The sequence below is a fragment of the Sparus aurata genome, chromosome 4 (genome assembly GCF_900880675.1).
Source record: "Sparus aurata chromosome 4, fSpaAur1.1, whole genome shotgun sequence".
In the NCBI taxonomy this organism is placed as follows: Eukaryota; Metazoa; Chordata; class Actinopteri; order Spariformes; family Sparidae; genus Sparus; species Sparus aurata.
This window is the reverse complement of record NC_044190.1, coordinates 11,896,544-11,923,066: the sequence shown is the minus strand read 5'-3', so window position 1 is coordinate 11,923,066 and position 26,523 is coordinate 11,896,544. Positions and strand designations below refer to the sequence as shown.

At 39.2% G+C, this 26,523-nt stretch overlaps 1 protein-coding gene across 3 annotated transcripts in view; it reads right to left on the bottom strand.

The window, feature by feature from the left end:
* Nucleotides 1–26,523, bottom strand: part of mtss1lb (MTSS I-BAR domain containing 2b) — a 115,565-nt gene that overhangs the window by 65,558 nt on the left and 23,484 nt on the right. For all 3 annotated transcript variants that reach the window (XM_030415274.1, XM_030415276.1, XM_030415275.1), the window contains exons 2-3: nt 9,050–9,111; nt 8,360–8,433 (exon numbers count right to left, since the gene is read on the bottom strand). In XM_030415274.1, the coding sequence (XP_030271134.1) occupies nt 8,360–8,433; nt 9,050–9,111 (136 nt within the window). The remainder of the gene's footprint in view (nt 1–8,359; nt 8,434–9,049; nt 9,112–26,523) is intronic.

Below are 26,523 nucleotides of genomic sequence, written 5' to 3'. Positions count from 1 at the left end.
GAGTGACACAGACACAACACAACAGCGAAGAAGACTGAGGAGACACCTAAAGACGACGAAGACGGATGAAGAGATCTTGACGACAGGGCGAGGTGAGAAAGAGAGGAGCCGGCGGCGAAACTCAACACAAGATCGCCTGATCTTGGTGGTCAGGGCATTGGTGGTGTACATGCGGGCACTGTGATATAATGGCCACCGAATCCGAGTGTTTGTTGTTTCATGGATCTCTTCATCCGCAAGCTCAAGCTCGAAAAGGTATGGACGTCCATGGAGTCCATATTCATATGGAACAAGTGTTCATGTGTAGAGACCCTGGTGATACTACGAGTAAAGTTTCATGATGTGTCGAGCCTTCTTAGTGTTTTAAAAAAAGCATTTTTGATGCTAGTGTTTGATGCTTGAAAATGAGCTTGCCCGAAAACAAAACTATGGTAAAAAAAAAGTGCCTCTTTAATCGTAATTATGCTGTTACACGATGGTTTACATTTACAAATAAAGCCTAGGTTGCTTTTTTTGAGAGTTTTCACTTTAAGTTAATTTTTGATGGTTTATCTGTGATTTCTCAATGAGGACCAGTAATGGATTGACCTGACTTATATCTTGAAAGGTGTAAGTTTGTCCATGTTTTTGTTTGTAACAACAAAACAAACCAAAACAAAACACACACACAAAAAAAAATAGACAATTAGATTACATGAAGTAAATTAATCCAGACATACAAATAATTATATCTACATACACAGGGTTGACACCTCCACCGTCTCTCCCGACTCTCTCACCCCCACAGTCCCCGCCCCACAACACATGATACTTTTGTCACAGTCAAGACACAGCTCCCATCCACATAGAAATTCATCTCCACTGCCCCTCTAATCATCCATCTCATACAAGCCTCATGTAAGGACCCCATATTTTCATAAATACTTCCTCCTTATTGTTCAGTCTGAACATCAGTTGTTCATAACTGGCTATTTTGTTCATTTCTTCCAACCATTCATTAAATTCTAAAATATTTTTTGTTTTCCAGTGTCTTAAAACAATCCTACACCCAGTAGTAAGGGCCAATCTACACCATAGAGTTTTCTGGAGTGATAACTCTACTCCCTCTGTTACTATACCCAAAATACACAGGGCAGGGCTCCGAGATAAATCTATCCCGAATACTTTGTTAATGAATAATATTATATTTTCCCATAAGTTTTGTGTCTTTTCACATTCATACAACATGTGTAAAAGTGTTCCCCTACTCCTCTCACACCTCCAACACAACTCAGAATCACAGAGCTTTAATCTCGCCGGAGTCCAATAAAGTCTATGTATGATTTTATATGTAATTAGGCGGGTCTGTATTTCTCTAGATATCTTATAACAAGATCTGGTTATTTCCTCCCACTGCTCCCCAGATATCTCACCCTGTAGATCCTCATCCCATGCTCTCTTGAGACCCTCCGGATGCCCATACTTTGAAGTTTTTTGATGTTGTTTTTTGTACCCTATACTACAGCAGTAGCTCTGCACGCATTAGCTCTACTGTTTGGAAGAATACAATCCTTGCTTGTTTGTGTGTTGGGTCTGTGTGTGATGCTGCTGTAAGTAAATTTACTGGATAGACGTGCCCCGAAGATAACGATATAGCTGGTTGTGACCCATTTATTGCAGTGTTGGCCAACATAGTTAATCTAATCATTTTTTTCTTAACTGATCAAATAATTGGTTGAAGAGAAGGTACAATTTTAGTCGACCAAGATTTTCTTTGTGAGACAACAGCACGAGAGCTAATCTGACGGTGCTGAAGGGGTAATTTTGAAAAGAAGATAAAAAAGGTTGGGAGCTACTGACTTAGCCGATGATTGTATCCACAGTGACAGCACAGGCCTGCTGCTGAAGACTTACTCACAATGCCCCACAACAATTCTCTGTCCATTTCCCGTCCTTATTGCTCTCTACACTCAATGCTCTCTTAAGCATGGAGCTCTCTGTCTTTTAATACAGTCATCAGTCTATTCCACAGAGAACTGTAACAATCTTCAACTGTTGGTCTGCATAGCCAGTGTGCCCCAAATCTGATGTTCTCTGTTTACTACAAATCAGTGTAATCTTCTTCTTTTTGTTATGTTCTAAATGTGCTGTGTGTTGTAGGTTTAAACACCAATAAATCGTTCTCAAGTTAAAATTCCTACCTTGGTACTATTCCTGCAAATGCATGAGACCACTCTGAGGATCACTGGCAACCTCTGTGTCACAGTGATAGTGTTTCTCCAAATCAAGACCACATTTCCCATAAACTTCATTGCTTCCTGCCCCCCAGCTCCTTTCCTTTGGCTTCACTGAAGAAAAAGATAAACATGTTGGAAATGAGTTTTCCAGCCTCTTTTCTTTCATTTCCACCATCTGCAGATGAGAAAAAACCTCAGCTCTATTTTTGTCTTATTTGTGTTTTGAAGAAAAACAATCACTCTTGTTCTCTTTATACTGGATTATTTTCCATCATTAAGTGTATAGGGGGCAATAGAAAAAGCATCAAGAAAGTGTGCCTGTTTGGCATCATCAGCCAGAAAACTATGCAAAGTTATGGGGCAATGTGGCTGCATGGCTTTATTGACAAGGGCTATCTAACAAAAATGAGCTTTTCTGAAAATACTGGATAAATCTAAAATAAAACCTGAAGTGTTAATTGCACAATACAAGTGCCGTCATTGACTGTGCTTAGTTAATTTAGCCAGATGGCTTTATGGTGATCCTTTTGACATCACAGTGCGTCTTGCATACAGGTTAAGTTAAGAAATGATTCATCTAAACATAGTCAATTCAGATAAATTGTTTTCCTAATGTGTTGCATTTGAGGATGGACTGAGAAAATATTTACGTATTAACATGCCAAAATAAATAAAGGATTTAATAGCACCTTCCTATCTGAAGGAGCATTAACCTTTCTTGAATTAACTGTACATGGACTGAGCATTTGGCTCTAGTATGTCAAGATGTACAGAGGGACGTGGCTGTACTCAGATAGGTGTTAGTGATAGGAGCAGGAAGTGTCTAGTAGCAGTAAATGTACAATACAGGTTACAGCTTGACCATGAGTAAACTCTGCAGCTCCTCAATGCTCAAGAAAAACTTCTGTTAAAGTGGCCACTATTGCTATCAGTACTAATACCATTGCTATTGCTGTCCATGCTAGTGATGGGGATCTTGCTAGAACATCAATTTGGTAACTATAGTGATGCATTAAGTCCAACGTTTACCATGACCTCACTGCCTGCTTAAAAGAAAACATCAGGGGGGGTTAGTTCTACATCTCTGTGTATAAAAGCAAGCCTGCATGCATGCATTCTTGTGCGTTTATGTATGTGTATAAGATTTATGATAGTCATTATTGAACCATGTATTCAGTATTCAGATAAAGGCAGGCAGCTTGGCAATAAAACAGCTAGACATTCTTGACTGTCAGATCATCATCCTAATTATCTCATAAACGCGCGCGCGCACACACACACACACACACACACACACACACACACAGTAGTGCTTTACTGTTGTTCCTTGTGGCAAATGTGCATAGTGAGAGTCTAAGTGAGAGGGACTAAGTCGAATAAAGAGATAAGTCGTCGTCATCATTATCGTCATTATCATTGTCATCATCACATTGGTATCATCAGGAACAAAGAGATAGGATTTGATGAGTAAAACAGTAAAGTACAAGTGAATTCCTTTAGCATTTAAAAGGAAAACCTTTCAGAGCTCAGAAGAGAACAGTGCCATTGTTAAGCACAGCATGCATGGTGCAGATAACCAGATACAACACTGCCCTTGACCATGCTTCCCCATAATGATTAGTTAAAGTACTTAATGTCCAAACATTCATTTTTATGTTTCCAAAGCATCACTCATAAAGGCATACACACAACTGCACACAAAGAAAGAGGAAATCAACTCTAAGATACAAACAAACTAAATACACTCACTTTGACAAAAACTCAGATAAGATGAGATAAATTTAGTAATAGGGGCACTCACACTAAGTAATCCGTACCATGTCAAGGCATGTTTGACCCCCAAAGTCCAGATTGTTTGACCAGTGTGAGTGCTCAGTACCGAGTTCAAGCACGGTACTCTTGGCCCTGGTGCAGTTGTAAGAGGTGTGCTTCGGCACAGAATGGTTGTGCAACGTGGATATAAATTATAATCATGCATATAACAACACCTTGTATAATAAAAAAAAACAAAAAACAACAAGAATATGAGAGAACTGTTCTCCATTGTCATGCAACCATGCTACAACGTGATTACATATGTACAAGAGGTAACTGTGCTCAGGACAGGTTGCGCCTGGAGCAATATGAGTGCAGATCCAGCTGGGTACTAGGGAGGAGGGACATCTGTGCGTCATCACGATACGGAGCACCTCGGCCAAGTGTCAGTGCGCCGTTAGAGGCAAAACAATACAAGGATAAGGGACATATGAAGACACACTGAAAGTCTACGATGACATTAATGATGCTGTCTACACCATGAAAGATGCTGGGTATCATTGCATTGGTACTTACATGACTGAAGAGGAGGAGATGACAAACAAGGCACAAAATAAAAATTGTATTAAGGTTTTAAAAACCAGCTATGGTTTCCCTTCCCTATACCTGTGCTTGTGCAGGCCTACCATACTGTAATAAGATCATCCGAAATGAGAGACAAAACAGAGTCAGTGGTCTAGCTCATCAAAAGGGGCAAGTAAGGCCAATAAACCACAGCTGTTTAAAACTACTCATGTAGTCATGCTTTTGAATTTGTGCACCAACACCCTCTCTTGCATGTGGTCTCAGCAGCAGAAATGTTCACCACCAAAAGTGACAAACAATCACTGATGTTTAAAGAGCTTAAAGTCGAGCATAATATGTTTGTGTGACCTGATTTTGAATAAACTAAAAGAAACTTCTTTTTACAAAACATTTTGTTAAGTGCCTAAATATGCATGCGGTGTGTGTCTCCTCATTAAAACTGAAGCAAGGATGAAGATAAGCAGTTAAATGGTGCCAGTTGGATAGATTATTAAACATGGGAAACACACCACGATTTCTGAGACATACACACATTCACACACACACACACAAATCCAGTTTGCCCTGGGGAAAGTGAATGTTTGGGCTATAAGAGGGGAGTGGAGAGCACATCGGAGAGTGCACTCAAATTCACCCCTCACCAGGGAATTCACAAACACTTGCACATTTCCTCCTGCTGGACTTCAACCACTTGCTAAATCTCTCTCTCTGTCACACACACCATTACAAACACAAGAAAGACTGTTTCTGCCACTCTCTATGCGGCCTTCTTTAACTTAAGCAGCTTTATTGGAAAACTTAAGATCTGGTGCCTAAACATTAGGGACCCAGCAGAAAACATTGCCTGACTACAACCTAGTACAGCAAAACCAGCACTTTTTCCCATTGGCTGTGTTACACAGTATCAGATGCAGTATAAAGCTTAGTTCAGCAAACTGCTTTATTTAGAATTTTAAATTTATTTATTATAGTATAATTTAGTATATAGTGAACTGCATGCCATTTGCAAATATGTTAATTTCAAAATAAGCGTACGAGTAGCTCATCCATCCAGACTTACTGTATTCATCAGGTGTTGAGATAAGATAACAAAAGTTATTATAACTCTCTCAAGGGTAACATTATCCTCCTTGACAATCATTTACTAGTTGCTGATATCTTTCCCTCTAAATCACCAAAGACAGCTCCATGGTGGTGCTGTTGGATACGTCACCAGATGTAATAAAATATGAAATTCATCCTCGAGGGACCATGTACCAACTTTCATGGCAATCCATTCAATATTTAAATCTGGCCCAAAGTGATGAACTAACCAACACTGCCGTTTCTACCTTCATGCTACTAGCCTATTAAGAGGAAATTAGTTTGCCAAATATGAAGCAATATGGAATTGGCATATGCCGTCCAATTCAATGTCACTATTATCAGTGGTTCTGCAGTGCCTTAAAAGTGCAAAAATCTGGCCACTATGACTTCCAGAAATATTCCATATATAATATTTGGGAAGCCAATTTCTATATGTTCGCCCAGCTGTTGAAAAGACTTGGGATCACAGAACATTTGTTTGACATTGTGACTGAAACACAGCTGATGCAGGCTCATAAATGGGAGCATCAGTACAAGAGCAGAGCAAAGGATCATCAGTACCCTTTGGGCTTGATTCACACACATACACGCACACTAAAATAATTGGCACATTGATATACCCAACTGCAAGAAGACAGAGAGCATCATTATTGGTGCCATCTTCTTTCCCCATTCATTTAACAAATCTATTATAAAACATCACAGACTGAGAAAGAGCAGCGACTGTACAGCAGTCTGATAAATGGACTCCAACCGGGATGACTCATCAGTGCAGAAGGTACAAAGAGCCTCTGTTGCACAGTCTGCATCTTCGTGCCAACATCATTTATGTTATATTTTTCCATCTCTGTGTGCTGGGCAGTGGTAGCGGTATGTGTAATGAGCTGACAGAGCTTGGTGATTTCCTGCCTGGCCTGTAAAAGCAGCACGAGTCTCTTCCTGTATCCTCCTCTGTAGTATCCCACCTGGGGAAGCGCACACATCGCCATCACATACACTGTCTGCCAGCTGCACCTAATAAGTCAGAACAGGGGGAGAAAGTCCCTATATCACAGCTTCAGTCGACTCTCCCGTTTCCCTCTCTTCCCTCAGTGGCACTATAGTATTCAAATGGCCTTCAGTGGGCGCTGAGTGTTTGTCTGACGTTCTCAGCCCACACACATTAAAAGTAGTTTCGAGCTTTGAGCCCACACAGAGGATATCAAGAGTGTCAAGCCAAAAACACAAAATACAATCTATTGACTATAATTCTGTAAAGTCCAGTGAGTGTTTGATGAGTGCAGCACAGGAAAAAACACCATGTTGAGCTTTGTATTCAACATAAGAGCTCTCCAACAATCCAGGGTGTACACCCAGTGAGGGGTGAGGTAGCAGAAATGTTGCCACAATGTGATGAAAACGTAATGATGGACAGCTTTACTATTTGGAAGTGACGCAACTTGCAATGAAACAAGTCAAGATACAAGATATATCTGAATACTACCTTTATATGCAGCATTTATCCATGCATTTTCAACACCTGTTACCACATGTCCCCAAAATGCTCTTTTCCATAAGCTTACACTGTTAAGGAAGAGGCTGTAAAACAGTGGATACATTTCTTTGAGCATCACGACCCCCACCAATTGACTCGTTTCACTGTAAGAATTGAATCCATTTGGCCTGAAAACGTTTCAAAAGAGCCAACTGTTCCCATTTAAGTTAGTGGAAGGCTAAACCAACAGGTTAGCGTCTTGCCACTGGTGCATAGGTCCTATGTGCCACACAATGCAGAAGCTATGTGGAAGATCCAGATATTTTTACACCCACAACAAGTCAAGCTTTTTTTTTGCTTCATATGATTTAGCAGCTTTCATAGGTGCAGTGAACAGGGCTCCGCCTCAGATGCTGTATCCAGATTTCCCTAATTAAATCCATGGTCTTAACCTGTTGACTCTGGGTAGCTAACATGGCATGAAACAGGAGCTAGCAAGACTTTAAACAAAGTTAATACATATATACATTTTCCCTTTAATTTGTAACTATCCAGGTTTTTTATTTTTTTGTAACCCTTGAACTTTACTGATTCTCTATTACCATCTAAACCCTGAATTCAAATGTGTTGTTCAAATCAGATTCTAAATATTCTTGTTACTGCTGAAGTTATAACCTGTGCTTCACTTGTTTCTGTTTACTTTCAACCCTGACAATAATAAAACTCTATTTGTATGCCCCACACATTTGAATATTTCAGGATAAAGCAGGCTGGCATAATCTACCAAAAAACAGCAGCTTCCTCCAAAAAACACTGGTATCGACCTATACAAAGCAGTGCTGTTTGCAACGCACTATGCAAAACTCCTATTGCATAAGGAAGTTTAACAAGATGTCCTGCTACAAAATACCTTTCATTGACCTCTGTGAGATCCTTCTTTAATTTCTGCCTCTGTAAACAGTGCAGTGTAACTGCTTTAAAGTTTGGGATAAAGTGTACCTTTAGGCTGCTGGAAACACTTTCATCAGTCAATGGAGAATTTAGCAGGCTGCTTGATAATGTTTCAACAACATAATAAGATTTCTAATAGTGCTGCCATATGGACGCTCTTCAAAAGAGCAAAACACAACAAGGTATTGGCAAAGGGACATGGTGTATACCAATGCACACAGCTTACAGTTTTCAAGGCTGGGAATTGGTTTTCTTGACACACTTACACAACCACACACAGCTCTTATCCTACCTCTGGTGTTGGTAGCCATATCTGCCACCTTCTGAAAGGCATCCAGGAAGGCCACAGCAGCCAGAACAGTGGTTCTAGGTGAACAGAAAACATTCAGTACTTTAATGTAATGTTTAATGAGAACCTGCTTCAATCTGACTTGACTATTCAATAGTCAGGTTTTGCACTGGCAGTGTAGCAACTTTTTTATTGATTTAGTAGAAGAGCTGATCTAGTGGTATTTCGCTAAATCCAGCATCAGTGTTATCCACATCTGTAGGCGGTTACTGCCTGCACACAGCTACAGGAAAAAACAGTGACCAAGAATTTCTTTCCTTTGCACATTTTATTTAGAAACTTAATTATTTCAATTTAGCTTTTTGTTAATTTGGAAGGACATCTAATTAAAAGCAGGCATGTATCCCAGAATTTAAAAGGCGGTTTAAAGAGCAACAACCCATGAAATTACTGTATTTACATGATGTCATATGGTGAGTAAGACTGGACTACAACTCTGCAAATCCCTGAACCCACAGTATGTGAATTCTTGCCAATTCAAGTAATGGAAACTTCGGAAAACTATTCCAACAGTGTCTGAAGTCGGACTATCTTTTACAAAACTATTTAAGCAAACATAGAATCATGCAGCATTACACTTTGGAAACACTTTTTATGTATTCATTATACCAATGTGTTGTCAAAGAAGCTTACCGGAGTTGGGAATGCAGCTTGGTGGCCTTGGCGCTGAAGTCCTCCCACACAGGATAGGAGCACTGGCAACACACAGATGACAGCACACATTATTATCCACTAATTTTACATGTTGATAAACAACTTATCCAGCATGCCAAAACCTCACTGTAAATCAAATTTCAAATTGTTTGGATTTAATTTAGTCCAGAATAGTTGCATGTTATACTGTAATATCTCTAAACCAACCGATTACACATTCATACATTTTCAAGGTCACATCACTTCTAAAAACTGATACTTCTAAACTTCTAAAAGCAGATCTCAAAGTGCTCATAACACATGATGTTGTATCTGTTCATTTCAGTTGACATGATAAAGCCCTCTGGATGGCTTATATCCATTGAAGGACATGTAGTGATGGGCCCACACCCTTTGTTTTTACACGGAGTAGCTGCTTTCTTCAGCAGCTATTACTTCTTCAACCTTGAGTATCCTGCCACTGGATCGTCGATGCTGGAGTTCATTCAAAGGTATTGTATAAAGATCACATTTAAACTTGTAATGCACATTTTAGTACAGGCTTCCAACTCAATGATTGTCTTGAGGTCTAAAATGCTGACAAAGGAGGTACCTGAGGCTAGCCTGGTGAGACAATCCTGATCTTGCGAACTCATATTCATATTCGCTCTGCAGATCAGTCTGGGTATCTACACATGTTACGCTGACAATGGTCCAACAAATACCTACCGGTCCAATCACAGCTGTTTATTTTATTTTGGGGCAGGCTATGTGATTTCGAAACGTCTGTTGCGAAACACAAATGTATTGAATGAAGTAGAGCGCAAATTTTCTTTAAAAGCAGAAAAAAATGCTCTCAGACCCTTTATTGAAAAGGATGTGTTTGTCATACTTTCAACAGGGTTTGGTTTAATTTACCAACTGGCCAATTGCGTGAAGACGCATTTCAGTGGCAGCGCAAGGTGATATGGCCCCTCATAGTAGAAAATCAACCACTTTGCCTTAGGTAAACCTAATCTGAGGCACCCTGGCTAAAAATGGCTAAAACAAATGTTTTGGTGAGAGGAAGATCCAACAAGTTTGGATTATAAGTCTATTAGGGTTTGATATGGGAAAAAGCACAGGTGAACACCTTGATAAATGCTACCTACAATACATAAGTCTATTAAAACTGAAACTATCTTTGCTTATTACCAGGTGCTTCCTAGGCATCAATCCTGAAAGAGGCTCAAAGACCAATAAGCGGACAACAATGAACCCTCATGTGAGCACCCTTTTGAGGAAGCTTATTGACTGTGAGTGGGCATCATAGTTTGTTTTTTTTTGCAGCAGCAGCAGTTGTCAGGCTCATTTTTGAGTAGTTCTTTTTGTACTTTGACAACTTTGCACTACAAGTTTTTTGCACAACGCTGTTGCGTGTGGACTCATTATAATGTTTGAGACTGAGAGGAGTGCCTGACCCCTTCACGACATCCCTTCATCGCTCTCACCCTTCCTCTCTTACCTTGCCATGTAGGCCTCATTCCCATCCCTTACTGTTATTGTGACACAGCAGTTGAATAGCTGAATTGTGACACAGGTAGTTGAATCGCAAGTTTCTGCACAATTTCTCTGCATTTTAAGATGGCTTTGGAAAGTTAATGACTAGGAAGTTGAATTTCTTGAATTCTTGAATTTCTTGGCATTTGCTGTATGTTGAAAAGTGTTTATTTGTTAATAAATATGCCACTGGGCTAACATTGACTTTACCTCAGAGTTGTTTGTTAGCATGATTTCCACAGTAGCATGACTTCCACAGTATGCATTGTAAATTCACAGTAAATTACTGTCAACTTGTGCATTACTTTCACAGCACACACTGTAAAAGTAAAGGGCCTTGTTGTAATGATATACAGCAAAAGGTTGTAATTCCCCAGTAATGTACTGTAATATCTCAGTAATTGCTTTGTCATTGAAGCTGTAAAGTTACAGTATACAGTTGTGCTTTTACAACAATGCATTGTAATATCACAGATGTGAAATTACAGTAAATTGCTGTGAGTATATTTCACAGTATATTGCTGTAATCCTTACTGTGAAAGTCATGCAAAACTTATCCAATTATTTATTGTGAATTCACAGCGAAAAATTTGCAGTGTAAATACCCAACTGAGTGATGAATGCATTCATTGTGTCATGATATTTAAAAAAAAACAAAATAACAGCAAAATGTACATTTTAACAAGTTGAATTAGGCTATACATTTATCAATATTCATATCGTCGCACATAGTAAACTGTAATTATTGCATATTTACACAAGATTTTGATAGAGAAAACTCAGAACACGAAAATTAACGATTAAAAATAACTTATTTTATGATGAAACATTTTATTTTAACACTTTATAATATAAATAAAAAATACTAATAATCGAAAAAGCTTGAATAAACCCACTCCTCCTTAATTTCTGCACAGAACTTGTGCTCACTATTGTTTTGCACATATTTTTTTAATCTTTATACAAGAGAAAGAGCAGGGTCAGGGAGGAGAAAGTGGACCAGAGGCCAGAAGCAGCAGGAATGAACAGGGAGGGTCTTCACAGCAGGTGAGGAGAAATTATGACCATAATCCTTAGAACGTCTCTGTTATAACTGGCTGAGTGAAAATATCGATAGCATAAAAGGGACTTTAAGGTTAAATTCTACAACAATTTCACTACTACTACTGTATTCCTAATTCTATTTCAAAATGTTGCTTGCCATTAAATTAAATTATGTGGCTTATTACCCTGTAACCTTGTCACTACCATTCCATTTTGGTGCTGATAATTTGAAACAGGAACAGTGTTTTACAGAACTTTTCGTGTTCAGTGTCATTTGGCATTTAATTATCTGGTTACTCACCCTGTAAATGCTCGAGGGTCATTCTGTGTCAACTCAACTAGAGTTTGGCAGCTTTAGATTTTAGATTTTGACTTTGGCTTTTGATAGTATATAATTTTAAAGACGTGAAGTCGGTCCCCTGGTGCTGTGCTGTTTGTGGTTATGTGGTTCTTTAGCCACTAAGGAGAGGTGCAATTGAATGCAAGAGGATAATAAATCACTCAATAGACCTCTGAATAATTTGTCCCCCTCACTTCTGAAATGATGGCTACGCCCCTGCAGTCCAGAGCAATTTACTGACACGAAATACAAAAGTAGAAATCTAAACACAGTGTGACATTACATTTGACATAACATGAATATTGATTTGTAATTTTACTCAGGTACTGTACTTCCTTACAAGTATTTAAAGTCCGTGCCAATTATACTTCAACTCAACTATATTCTAGAAGCAGATACTGTTCATTGTCCACTAAATTGGTCTGACAGCTGTGGTTAATAGTTACTTTGCAGATACATTTTTTAACTAAAAATGATTCTTTGTCGTGGATCAACCTGTCTGTAATATAGTTAAATCTGTAGAGGTGAACAGTTGCTTGATTAGTCAATCAACAGACTGAAAAATAAACTGGATAATTTAAAATAATAGTTTGTTGCAGCCCTAAAATGTGTACTATACCTTCCCACTGCAACATATTAATGCTGAAACATAACGTATTACATTGTTATATAAAACAATCTAACAGGTCTAGAATGATTAGTTCATTATTGGTACTTTTCGCTGATAAGATCTTTCTTCTGACATTTTGAATTTCACTGAATAACAGTTAGTGTTAAAATAGTTAATGGCTCATTATTTCAACAATAACCGATTTTGTAATTATGATAATCATGGTCATAATCATGATCATCATGACCATCATTTAGTTGAGGAAATAAAATCTGTTTCCCTTTATACTCAAATTGAAAGAAGACGTTTTCTGTCATCAGCCCTATTCCCTATTCTCTAAGACAGAGAGAGAGAGAGAGAGATAATATATATACATATATATATATATATATATATATATATATATATATATATATATATATATATATATATATATGCACATGTATGTATACACACAGTACAGAACCCTTGACAGCCATTGGCATAAGGCAGCATCAAAGGGTTCGACTAGAGCAGCCAGGGTTGCAAACACGATTTAAAGCTGAAGCTGTGTCTCTAATGGATGCTGCTCCCCCATCCTCCCACCCCTCCTTTAGACTAGATGACTGCTCTATCACACACACCCAGCCTCAGCACATATTACATTATACTTGATCCAGGTTAACCCATAACCCTGTTAAATGCCTGCAAATTGTGTGCATGGGGTGGGTGGTTGTATTTGTGTCAGTATGAGGAAGATACTTAGAATTTGCGAATGCAAAAAATAGAAATGTTAGGAAATGCAGGCAATAATTTAAAAAAGAAGGCAGAGGAGGACAGTAGGAAGGAAATGTGTGTCTGTGTACGCGTGTGTGTGCAGGGGGTGGGGCATCCTGTCGTGATGTCAGACTGGCACAGACAGTAAGGGCTGTATACTCTTTGATCTGGCCTGTTTGATGTGGCTTAATTTGGTCTGAAATCACAGTCCTATTTCCCCTTGGTACCAAAAGCTACCCCCTCCACCATTCACCATCCTGCACCAACATACACGTGTGCGCACACACACACACACACATGCACCCTGCTCCCTCCCGTTGCAGGCTGTTTGAAGTGCTCTACGGAGCTTAAGTATTGTGGATGGGAGATAAGGCAAAGTGACGCCCTTCAACTTACACACACACAGACACTCATACACACACTCATACATACGCATATGAGCAGTCCTGCATGTCATTAGCATATTTCAGGCATTTCAATCCAGTAATAGACCCTGGTGGCAAGTGACCAAGTGATGATTGAGTGTGCATGTGTGATTGCTTAACCCCCCCCCCCCCCCCCCGCACACACACACACACTGCATTAGTATACTGCCATGCAGTACTTGACTACCGAAAGCATTTTTTTTCCAACTTTGACTAAACCAAGTCAAGAATTACCTGCTAAACTCACTTTAATATGAGAGAGTAGAGGAGAAATGCAGCAGTACTGTGAAAACTCATGTTAGAGATGTAGGGTCTTCAATGTGTCTCCACATTTTGGGTTATCAGTGGTAAATGTATGTTGTATGTGTAAATTTAAATACGTCATTACTTGTATGCATGCAAGCAGTATATATCGATAAAGATGCCACAGAAGGTACATCAGTCAAACCAGTCGAATATTTTATACATAAGGGTACTCATAGAGAGCATAACATAATTTCCAAACTCGTCATATATATTTATCCCTGGTGTTTTTTGACTGCTGGTACGTACATTAGGTGTTGCGTTCTATACATTTGGTACTTTTGTTTTCACAGTTCCTGAATCATCTTACAAAGACAGAGGCAGTCTGTTCAAGGTCAAAGATCTGCTGTGTGAATCCTTCTGGAGTCACTCTAGCATTTAAGGTTGCAAAGCTCTCAGGCTGCAAGCGCCACGTTCCATAAATGTGTCTACGAATGTGTGTTTGTCTCAGCCAGAGACCACGACCACAACCGCCCTGCTCACATGAATCTAGGACTTGGAATATCACGATGGCTGCGGGGCAAATGCATGGGTGTGTGAGAGACACAGAGCAGGAGACAGTGAGTATGTGAAAAAGCTCTAGGATTGTATACTATTGCATCACCACTTCCTGTGTCACAGAAGAACTCGGGGCATGCATGACTGCCTCTTATGCACACATGCACACATATCTACAGGGACACTCACACATACTGTCTGATTAAACCCAGTGTAAATATATATCACAACTAAAAATGTATCCTGTTGTTGTTTAAATGACACCAGATTCTATGCACTCAGTGTATGGTATGAGAGCAGGTGCACGATGACGCATCCACAATGTTTTTGTCTTTCATTAATGGTATGATATGAGGGAAATTGCCAGTTTTGTACAATTCACCTTGATACTCCACCTTTACTTCTTCCTTCGTACCCCCCTTCCTTCTTCCAACCTTCCATCTGCTGAGCTGTAGCGCTGCCGTCTTCCTTTCGTTTTCAGTGAAGTACGGCATATTGCTCATAACAGGCAGCCCAAAAATGGATTTTGTCACTCCAATTTGTGTTTTTGTCAGAGAAAAAGGGTGGCGATTTATGACGCTAATTCCTTCAATCGGGTTCAAACTGAATCTTTTTTTGTGTGTGTATAAAGACAAATACTAGGTAAACTGTGCTTTACCCTCCACTTCATCCCTGATTTAAATCCTTCACAGATCAACAATGATCCCTCATCCCTGATAACGAGCAATACATTGACTATTTTTCCCTTTCCCTCTTACACCGTTTCTTCCAGTAATTCTTCCAGTTTCATCTGGTCCTAACTCTGGGGTTCTGTCAACAGTCCACTGGCCTAGTTCTCAGAGCACCACCAGTCCACCCAGTCTGTCCAGCACTCTATTGAGAGCTCCAATCCACCACTCACTACAGTGGATGAGAAGCTTACTGTCTCCTCTCGTTCTTTTGTTCCCTTTGTTTCCCCCACAGCAAGACAGAAAAACAGAGGAAATCCAGCAAGAGAGACAGAGGGGAGAGAGAAAACGGGTGGAGGCGGGCAGAGAGGGATGTAAGGATTAGCCAGATTTTTTGTTGTATAATCGAGCCAATTCACACGTTAAAAGAGAAATGCAAGACCCAAACAAAAGGGGCTAATTTTGCAGTGCTTCATATGCATAATCGACTGGCTGGGAGTTTTTTTTAAAAAGAGGATCAAACTCATTTTTATCAAGGTTGGGGATAGATGTGTAACCCACAGAGAAAAATGCTGCATATCATCTGTCCCCTCTATAGAATTACATTGATTCACATTCACTCACATAGGTAGAGCTTACTGTCCAACCTATTAAATAGAGGAAGGAAATCAATACTGACATGAGACGAATAAAGGGCCTGTAAACCACATTTTGATAACAGTAAATTGTTACATTCAAAGACAACATTTCTGTCACTTTATTAACCCAGCAAACATCTCAGAAACAAAATCACTGTTTAAATGTCACAGTTTGTTTATGTCTGCTTCCTCATGAGAACACATGAGAGGGATCATGTGTGAGCCGAGCTTCAGTCTGCTGAATCTGCCATGAAGCTAGAGCGCTAAAGCCACACCCCAGCTGCTGGACAGAGCAGTGTTCACTACTTATTCAAAATGTATCAGATTATACGAGGGGCCTTGCAATATTACAATATTACCAATAACCGTTCTCTTTCCGCTTATCTGTGAGGATGTTGCCGCTTTTTCCTCCCTAAGGGGTTGCGGGGCTTACTGGGGCCAAATCCAGTTTACTCAATGGGCGAAGGCCAGGGTACACCCTGAGTCGCCAGCTCATCGCAGGACCCTTACTGATGGCAGAGGCTGCCAGACAAGGTGCCAACTGCACATCAGGATTAATTTTGGGGTTCAGTATCTTGCTCAAGGATACTTCGACATGCAGTTCAGTCCTGCCCCAGGGGAGCCGGGATTCAAACCAGCGACCTTCCGCTCACTAGTCCACCAGCTCTACCCACTGAGCTGAATAATCCAGGGAAGATGTTCAGCCATTTTTTGTTTTCGAGTTCATCTGGTTGCCTTTTCACTAGAAACTAAGTAGTTGACAGCCATTGCTCTTTTTGTAAATTATCTTTTTACAGAATCTCGTCACCTCAATACACTTGTATTTTGGGGATTGATTATTTGCCAGATCTCCACTCCCATGCCAGATTGTTTCACCACGTATGGTTATTATATCAGCGCTGCAAAGATATTGTCTTTAGCTTCGTTCGAGTATATTTCTGGAGATCCTCCAGTGCATCTCTACTCTGCCTGCTCCACTGGCTACCTGAGTTCCTCCCACACTGTTCCCAGACAACTCTGTCTGCCTGCCTGCCTACCTGCTGGCCTGCCCAACTCATCCGATATTTCCTTCTGCCAACTCTGTTGCAAAATAAATCCCATTACACCCTGACTTCAGTCCACGATCTCTGCATTTGGGCCTAGAGAGGAACCACAACATAACACAAAGGCCATATATTAAATGAATTTTCTCTCATGTAAGCTGAGTTGTTTAACTTTTCTAACAAAACCAAACCTTAACAAAACCTTAACCACTGAGGTTTTAGATTCAAGACACTCAAATGAATCATTTGAGTGGCATATGCTGTTTGGTGGTTTTGGCTGGAAGACTGGTCGGACACTACGCTGAGGCATGCAGGATAAATGTAACTTGAATCTGTTTGGTATTATCTTTAACATTTTAGTGGATACAGTATTAAGAATGAAACAGTATGAAGATAAGTGGAGTCATGACTTCCTCTACCATGCTGAGAAAAATGCATCTCCCAGCACATTGGCTGGCACTTTGTTTCAAAGAGAAAAAGGATTAGCATGCAGATGAGGAGATAGAGGCTGCCTCACTACATAATTGATGTAGTGCAGCAGCTAATTCCAATCTAAACATGGTGATGAGGGGAAAGAGGAAACCATCTGTGTGCTCTTGTGTTTCTGCGCTGCAAGGACAGAGATCATAGACACCCTATCAGTGAAACATCTGTCCAATAGGATGTCTGCACTGTGTTTTAGTTAAAAAACTACTCATGAATGGCATGTAATATCAGACAGGGGTAGCCATGAATATACACATCTCATGCTACTGTATCACAGCTGGAATGAAGATGACAGATGAAGAGGAAAGGCAGCATTGCTTGAAGCTACAACCATATGTATTTTTTGGATCGGGGGATCTGCAACTTTTCATTGCTGTTTGGTGTAAAACCAGGGCTATAGGTCAGATTAGATGTACTCACAAACTAATCCACCAAATATGACTTTGTTAGTAACAGCAGAAACAAAGTGAGAAAGTGTCCAGTGGAGGCAGGAGTTTGGCCTCATCCTGGTTGTGCCAGATGTATGACAGTGTTTGTATGTATACAATGAAATTCATGATCATGTCATTATGAAAAAAGGGTTGGATGTACCTTGTAACTGATCACTGAGTTAATGCACCACTCAGAGAACTCGCAAAGTGAAACAAGACAAACTCAACCAAAGCTTTGCCTCAGTGCCACCGCACCCACTACGCGCATCACGCGCTGTGCGTAGGGCACCAAGTGCTGAGGGGGCACCAAATATAGCCTAATGAAAAATCATCATAGTCATAATAATGCAGGTATTATTTCAGCATAGTAATTTTAGGCACTTTTCAGGCATGTATATCACAAAACAGGCAGAACGAGATATATTTAAGTGCTCGAGAAAGTATGAACGATGGTGCCCCCCCAAACACACACACACTCAACTTCTCAAGGTGCCCCTCCCTATCTCAGTGGTCTGTTGGATTGTGTCTGACAAAGTTTGACAGCAGGCTGTCAACTGTTTTGGAGATGGCCCTGAAAAGACAGCAGGAGTCAGGAGCAGAGAAAGAAAGAAGAAACTGTGAGATGATGCCCGTGCATCACATGCAGGTGAGTCTATGTTTAATCATCCTTAAATAAGGGAAATGTGCTGCTAATGCATATGCATAGCATATGCCTATGCATACACCTCGAATTAGCAGAAGTTATTGCTAATGTTAGCAAACTCAAATATGTGATAACTCCCAGCTAAATTGAGATTTTACTGTTAAACATTATCTATGCATTTTACAAGTAACTGACGCCAGCTAGCTGTTACTTTACTTTAGATACTGAGCAGTAGTTTATGGTTTATTTTAACGTGACAGTGATCAATACTTTCTCAGTAACAGTTGGCAGTCAATGCACAAGGTAGGCTAACTATTCCTCTTAATTCAGACTATTTATTACCATATAGCGTGCGATTAATAGTCTTTAGCCAAGCATTTAGCAAAGTTTGCCTAGCATAGTGTCATTTGAGAAAGCATATTTTGGCGTTTGCAATGCATAATCAACCCACGACCATCTTTAGAATTGTCATTCAGTAGAATTCAGCAGAATGTAGGCTACAGTCTCTCACACAATTAGGTGAGGTGTCCGATGTGCAGTGGGACAGAAAATGGCTCTTGATAATGTCAAGTCTGAAGAACTCAGATTTTTAGTGTTACTGCTACAGCTACCTTTGTTACAGCTGAATGTGACAGAAGCTACATGACAAAATGAACTGGTGTTTTGATTGCATTTATGTCAGGATGCAAAGGCATGGACGACATCTGCCAGTGAAACAGAAAAAATATTCTGTAGTAGACAAAATGCTCTTGTAACCATATTTAAGTTGTATTCAATTAAATGGTAAAATAATGTTTAAGATTCAGAAATGTAGTCTTGCGGGAGGTGTATCATTTTGCTCTTATTCCTGTAGGTAAGATATAAATATAAAATGTCATTATGAATGATATGAAGAAAACATTATTGTTGAATTGTGTGCAATATTGCAACTCATTCTATTATGCTTTTATATTAGATTAGATTAGATTTATCAAATAGTTGATACATAAGTAATAAAGGAGGAGAGTTCCTTGGTTGCATGCTTTAAGTTTTAAATGTAATTTTTTTTTGGTATAAGATTCTTTGTTTGAATATTTCGTCTCTTTCTCTACTGATCCTTTTTCTTTGTATTTCTAAATTAATGCAGGGTCAATGCTGAGATACATACAAGGAGGAGCACGAGGCCAAGAGGAAGATATAGATGATGAGCAACCATCTACAAGCAGTTCAGGCACACATCAACCCCAGCCGGCCAGCAGGTCTGTAGACTACACAACAGTACCCTGATCAACCACCCTCAACCAGCAGTTTAGGGACAGATACACAGCAGAGAACCACCACCTCTGACAGCACTGTCATTGAGAGTCCATCAGCAGGCGACTATGGCAAGCCGTTTTAACATTTAATCGAACCACATTCCTATCTATTATTACATTTTAGATAGCCATAATAGCATTTCTCCTACTCAAAATTGTCTTCTCACTAGTCAAAATGGTTATTAAAGATATCCGCAATAACATTCTTACTAGTAGAAATGTAGTTTTAAGATATCTACAACTTTGATCGTACTAGTCAAAACTAAATTTAAGATATCTAAAAATCCTTAAAAAGTATAAGTAGCCATTTTAACATTTAATAGCTAGACTGGATATGTATTGCAGATATTTGTAATTCAACTCTTCCTAGTCAAAAAGAACATTTCAGATATCCACAACGTTATTCTTAGGACACATGACGTCACTTTTGCCATTCATGCGTATTGGGCTTTCAATTTCAGATATCCACAATTACATTCTGGATATTGTTACAACTTGGCTCAGGCTTGTAACAACAGAGGAAGCTCACACACACAAAGAGTGCCAAAATCAAAAGGGTTTTATTTTCACTTTTAACCTCTTTAGGCAAAAGAGTAAACATGTCTGAATGTAAACCATGGTACAGAGGTGGAGGCAGCCCAGCCAGAGAGCACACTCTGGGTGAGTTGCTCTTTTATGGGCTTGGCTCCTCCCTTAGTCAAAATTAGCATTTCAGATATCCAATATGACATTCTTCCTATCCACAATAGTCATTTCAGATATCCACAATGTCATTCTTCCTAGGACAACATGAAGTCACTTTTCCCATTCATGTGTATTGGGCTTTCAATTTCAGATATCCACAATTACATTCTGGATATCTAGAATGAACATTCTAGTTCACTGTAATTTTGAATATCCAAAAATACATTGTGACTAGTAAAAAAGTCATTACAGATATCCACAATTTGTATTATGTATTATGCAATTGTGGACACCTTTATATATATAGTGGATATCCATAATGATATTTTTACTAATCAAATTGTATTTTTGGATATTCAAAATTACAGTCTGGATATCTGGAATAGTTTTTCATTTTGGATATCTGAAATGAAAATCATGACTAGTAACAACTGGACTGAAGATATCTGAAATGGGAGTTTTTTCTAGTAAGAATTCTATTGCAGATATCTAGAATGTTCATTCTAGATATCCAGAATGTAATTGTGGATATCTGAAATTGAAAGCCCAATACACATGAATGGGAAAAGTGACTTCATTTGTCCTAGGAAGAATGACGTTGTGGATATCTGAAATGTTAAAACAGCTTGCCATAGTTGACAATGTAGAAACCTGTGTGACCTGTTCTGTGTACCTTGTTTACAAAGTTGATTCTCCTTTTTCGTTTTATTGTTCTTATGTGTTACATTGTGATGCTGCTATTGTGTTGTTGGTATTGAGTGATATGTTTGGTAATAAAAAGTAAAACTGGCAAAAACAAATGTTTTTTTCTCGAGGTGGGGGCATCATAAAGGAATTGTGCTTAGGGCACCAGAATGGCTAGCAGCGGCACTGCTTTGCCTGGTGCACGCTGGGTCAGGCTAAATGCTAACATGCTAACATGCTCATAGTGGATCCTGTAATGTTAACTTCTTTATTCACTTTGGAACCTTGAGGTAAAGCTTTTCTGCTGCTTTCGACAATAATCCATGACATGTTGTGACTGCACAGCCTTCTTCATTTTAAAATATACAATTTTGAGGAGTGTAGTGGAACAGGTTGACTGTAGTAGTATGATAAATGGTTAATTGAAAATGAACAGTGCAAAAGGCTCACATAATGAGAATCAGACAGAATACAACAACAAACTCACTGACAGTTGCATGTGACTATACAGTAAAGAACATCTGCAACCACTGCGTTGTCTTGCAACACATAGCGTCTCCGAGATTTCAGCCAGGAAATGTCCTGTGACAAACAGAAAGTCAAAATGGACATTTAGACATACGTTACATGAAAAGAATGTCACTATATCAGATTTTTGCTATACGATTTTTTTGGGTCTAAATAATTTACATTGAAGATTTGACCATGATATCCATAGAAAATCTGAAAAAAGATTTCTCAGTCAAATTCTGATTTAACTTTGTTTAATGTGTGTTTAATCTCTTTTTTTGGGGGGGGGGGGAGATCATTTATACTCAAAATACAGGTGTAGGGAGATGGACAGAGAGTCTGTTACCATAACTGTAAAAAACTTTTTCCATTTTATGAAGGGTGGCACCCAGTGTTGTGGTGTATAGCTGCCACCTATAATCACAAAGCAAGAATAGAAAGTAACTGAAATGATTTCAGAGGCAGATGCAGTGGAATTTTCTGGGAATATTATCATATGTGTATTATCAACACAATATATTTCATTTTAAATATCACAATTATTGCCAATATCAGTATATCTCTAACCTTTTTAACGTAACTGCCTAGACCTAACCAAACTGCAACTGTTACACAACATTAAGAGTCATTATCCATGTTTGAAATGTTTGGCAGTACTCTTTATTTTGAAAGTCTAACCGGATGTCGCATATTTATCATTGCTAACTTAACCATCGAGTCATGCACGTCTAACATCAAAGTTTGAAGTTTATCTTTCTTTAGTGATGCTTTATACTGCTGCTAATCAATGGGAAGTGACATATTTCTCTTTTCTGGCCTAACATTGCTTGCTGCACCAGCCAGTGTGTCCATACTTTTTATTTAGTGTCTGCAATTCTTGTTTTATTGTCTGAGGTTGGTCATCTTATTAGGGCAATTCTAGTAAGGTTACACAGTGAGTGAGGCTGTTGTTTAATCAGTTGCACACAGAGACTGCAAATTGCCTATACAAATTTAATTTAAGAACTGAGTTAAAATGTATTTAATCAGGGCTTAGTCTTGCCTTTTGTATCGGTTCAGATTTGAAGCAATTTATTTTGTAGCCTATTTTTTTTATTGAACAGATAATCTATATATCATATGTCATCATGCTACATATTTTTCTGACTTTAGTTTTTTCTTAGTACATCTGTAAGCAAGAAAGTACTATTACTCTTCCTGCTTAAAAGCCTGTCTAAATGACAGGATTACTTTCTTTCCCCCAAAAAATTGTCAATGGACAGATATGATTTACAATTCTCACAAAGTCTTAAAATAAATCTCATGAAGCCGTTTTAGAGTTGCCGTCTCTGCTCTACACACCTTGCAGGTCAAAGCAGTATTTCAGTGCATACTATATATATCTAAATATTTAGGAATACGTCATACAATATAAAGACATTTATACACAAAACAGACAGCACACTGATAAAACACAGGACTATAGCAGGGCTATCTACATTATCTTTCATTGGACGGTATGTTCACAAGTGGCCATCATTCATCCAAGCTCTTATAGGTGTAAAGATGTCACTTAGCTGTTTCTTTCCTCCCTTTTGCTAGGCTGTCAGTATTAGATGTCAGTATTATCTGCACTACTGCAATCAAGTGAAAGGGCTGTTGATGCACGCCAAAGGTGCACTTGTCAGACCACTTAGTGTAAGTGACAGCAACCGCTGCTGTGACCCTCAGCACACATAGATATGTATGGAGACATAAGGACCACAGGAACTTGACTTTGATGGACAATCATGATGAAACCCAAACAGATGAAATTGCATGTGTCTTAAAGTCTCAACACTGTGGGAGGGTTTTGTTGAAATATACAAGGAATTACAGCCAGTAACAGTTGTTATGTCCCGGCCTAGGGTATACCGGGGCATGACATATTGGTCTCTCCCTTTTCCCACTCCCAACAATAAAACACCAAAAACCAACGGATGCAGTCCAAAAATAACGGGGATTTATTTACCCAAACAAAAAAATTACTTCAGGGTGAGCAATACCTAAAACAATAAACAAAACAAGCTGGTTTTTAAAGCTTTCTTCCCTAACTCAAAACAAAAGTCAACAGAAAAACAGGTTATCTTACCTTACTCCCTAACCAAAAAAACAGGAGAAAAAGGTGCACAAAGAAAAAGGCTACTCACCCCTACTAAAGTGGACTGAAAATAATTTAACAATATTTACAATATTTACAAAGAGATCAAAATCTCTGCTACAACAACAGCGAACATCAATTTCACAAGTCACAAATCAAGCCAGCGAGTGTGAGTGAGAGAGAGAGAGAGACGCCCAGGTCTGCAGCAGGCAGACCTGTTGCAACAACTTGTGGCTTTCGTAGTGTTGCTGTGACCTCCAGGAATAGTTCACTGTGTTGTGAACAGGAATATTGCAGTTTCATACCAAGGATTCATACATAGCATTCCTTGATACTTAATAATTTGACATCCATCAAATAAATCTGCAATGCACTAATTACTACTAACCAATATGCTGACCTGGCTTGGCAGTCAAGCGACACATTAAGACATACATATCTTTCTGATATCTGTTCACCTTTCCAAATATGATTTAATATTAACTCACTGTAGCTTAATGTGAAGATTTTGCACATGCTTTGGTTGTACTTGGTGACCATGCAATGCATTGAGAGATGTTATACTGTAACAATCAATGATGATTGAGAAGAGGGGCAGAGTCGCTTTATGGCTGATTACAGATGCTGCATTCCTTTTTTTCTTTCACTGAATGTCTTCACATGCATACAATCCTACTCAAGCTGAAGCTTCTGGTGTAAAAAAGGAAAAAGAAATATTGATTTTTATGCACAGATAAATTATCTGTTACACAGTCTGTAGTCTGATAACATTAGCATGCAAGCCCCTCAATCCAAACATGTAGGCATAGGTAATAGTACGGTCTGGTATGTTCTACATGACAGAATGACCTACCCTTATTTTGATAACATAGTGGATAACATAGTGGTCTATTCTAATGAATATTTTCTAACTGACATAACTGGTTAATAATTGCATATATAGAAGTAGTAATCCATTCTGAAAGATATTGTTCGGCTGGGCAGTCACACCTCTTCGACTATAGTGCTCAACACTGGAGCCCCCCAGGGGCACACTGTGCACCCATGACTGTACCACCAGACATTAAGACAACTTAATTGTAAGTATGCAGATGACACCACCATCAATGGCCACATCACAAACAACAGTCCAAACATAGTGCACTTGACCAATGACCTATCCATTCTTGATTACATATAAAGAGGGAGTAGTCCCTTCTGATAGATATTTTACCATCTGATAAAATGACCTACCATACTCTTATTTATAGAGTTTAATCTAAAACAAACATATCCCTCCAAAATTAAGGTGTGATATATAGAGCATGAAGAGAACTTTCTGTCCATTCTGTAGTTTCTTTGTGAAATGAACAAGAGAATATTGATTTACCCCAGTCATTGTTATTCTCTGTCTCTGGCCTGTTAATAATGATCAGTGTGCTTTACAGTGAACAGCTGAGTGTGATGAGAAGGCTTTGACAGCTCTGACAAAGGGTTCAGTGAAAGAGGCTGTCTTGGCTCCCTCCCAGCAGCCTCCACGCCTCCCGCAACCAGTCCCCCCATTCATCTCTACCGGCCCTAACGAGCCCTGGGGCCCTAACGACCTCTGAGATTTTAACAAGCTCTAACGAGGGAGCACTCCTTTACGTGTCCTATGATTTGGCTGGTACGTTGGCACCATTTACTTCTGAATTGAACTGAATATTTTTACATGGTTGTTTTTGTAATGAAAACATGTCAAGGTCAAAATCATCTGAATAATGTAAAAACAAAACCATGCATGTCAATGAGGAAAATTTCCCTTATACTGGGGCGGCTTAGCAGCATAATTCCAAAGAATCGTGGACTAAATGATAAAAGGGTTAAATTTGGAACACTTATAGCCTAAGACAGTCCAAAACAATTAGATATTGGGCCATCGCAAATGTTCAATATGGCTGCCGTGGCAGCCATTGTTCAAAATGGCCACCATTAACTACCTTTTTCCATGTGAATTTTCTTTTGTGGGTTGATTATAACATGATATTGATCATATAGTTAGCTACATTTATTTACCTCTTTGGAGTTTGTACATGAATGATACAAATACATTTCAAGATCGTTGTTATTTTTCAAGATGGCCACCATGACTGGTTTGAAAATCGTTACTGCTTCAAAGTTGCATGGATTCCTGTGATATGAATGATATTGGGATCAAATCACACATTTTTATGATAAGGAATTCTGGTGGCAACTTTAGTATTTAGCCTGTTTGGAAGCTCACAATGCAAGATGGGCCTAACTGACAATCGTAACTGCCCAAACATGGGGTCAATCGTGGAAGTCTCTCAGCAATTCCCTTCACAGTAACAGAGAGCTGTGCAGTCTAAGGCAGCTTTTGTGCTCTTACACTGCTTAACACAATCCTTCCTACATTTGCAGGAGATAAGTTCATAGCTGGACTGGCCTGCATCAGGCAGGCATGTCCAAAATGGTTTATAATGACCCTCAGATGCCTTTGACCAGCCCCATCCACAAAGAGAAGGAAGCTCTGGTGTTGACACCAGCATCTGACCCCATACATGGCCTCCTTGATAGACTGCACTCTTAACATGCTCCTTTAGGTCAGCCATTGTTGGAGGGATTGACTGCACTTTGTGCCTCTTTGCAAAACACCTCCTCCTAGCTTGGTCTATGTCTGTGGATGTGCTGGTTCGATCATAGAACAGGTTTATAAATCTTTCAATAGTTGCCATTACATCCTGTAGAATGTCATGTGGGGCAGAGGACAATTCTTATA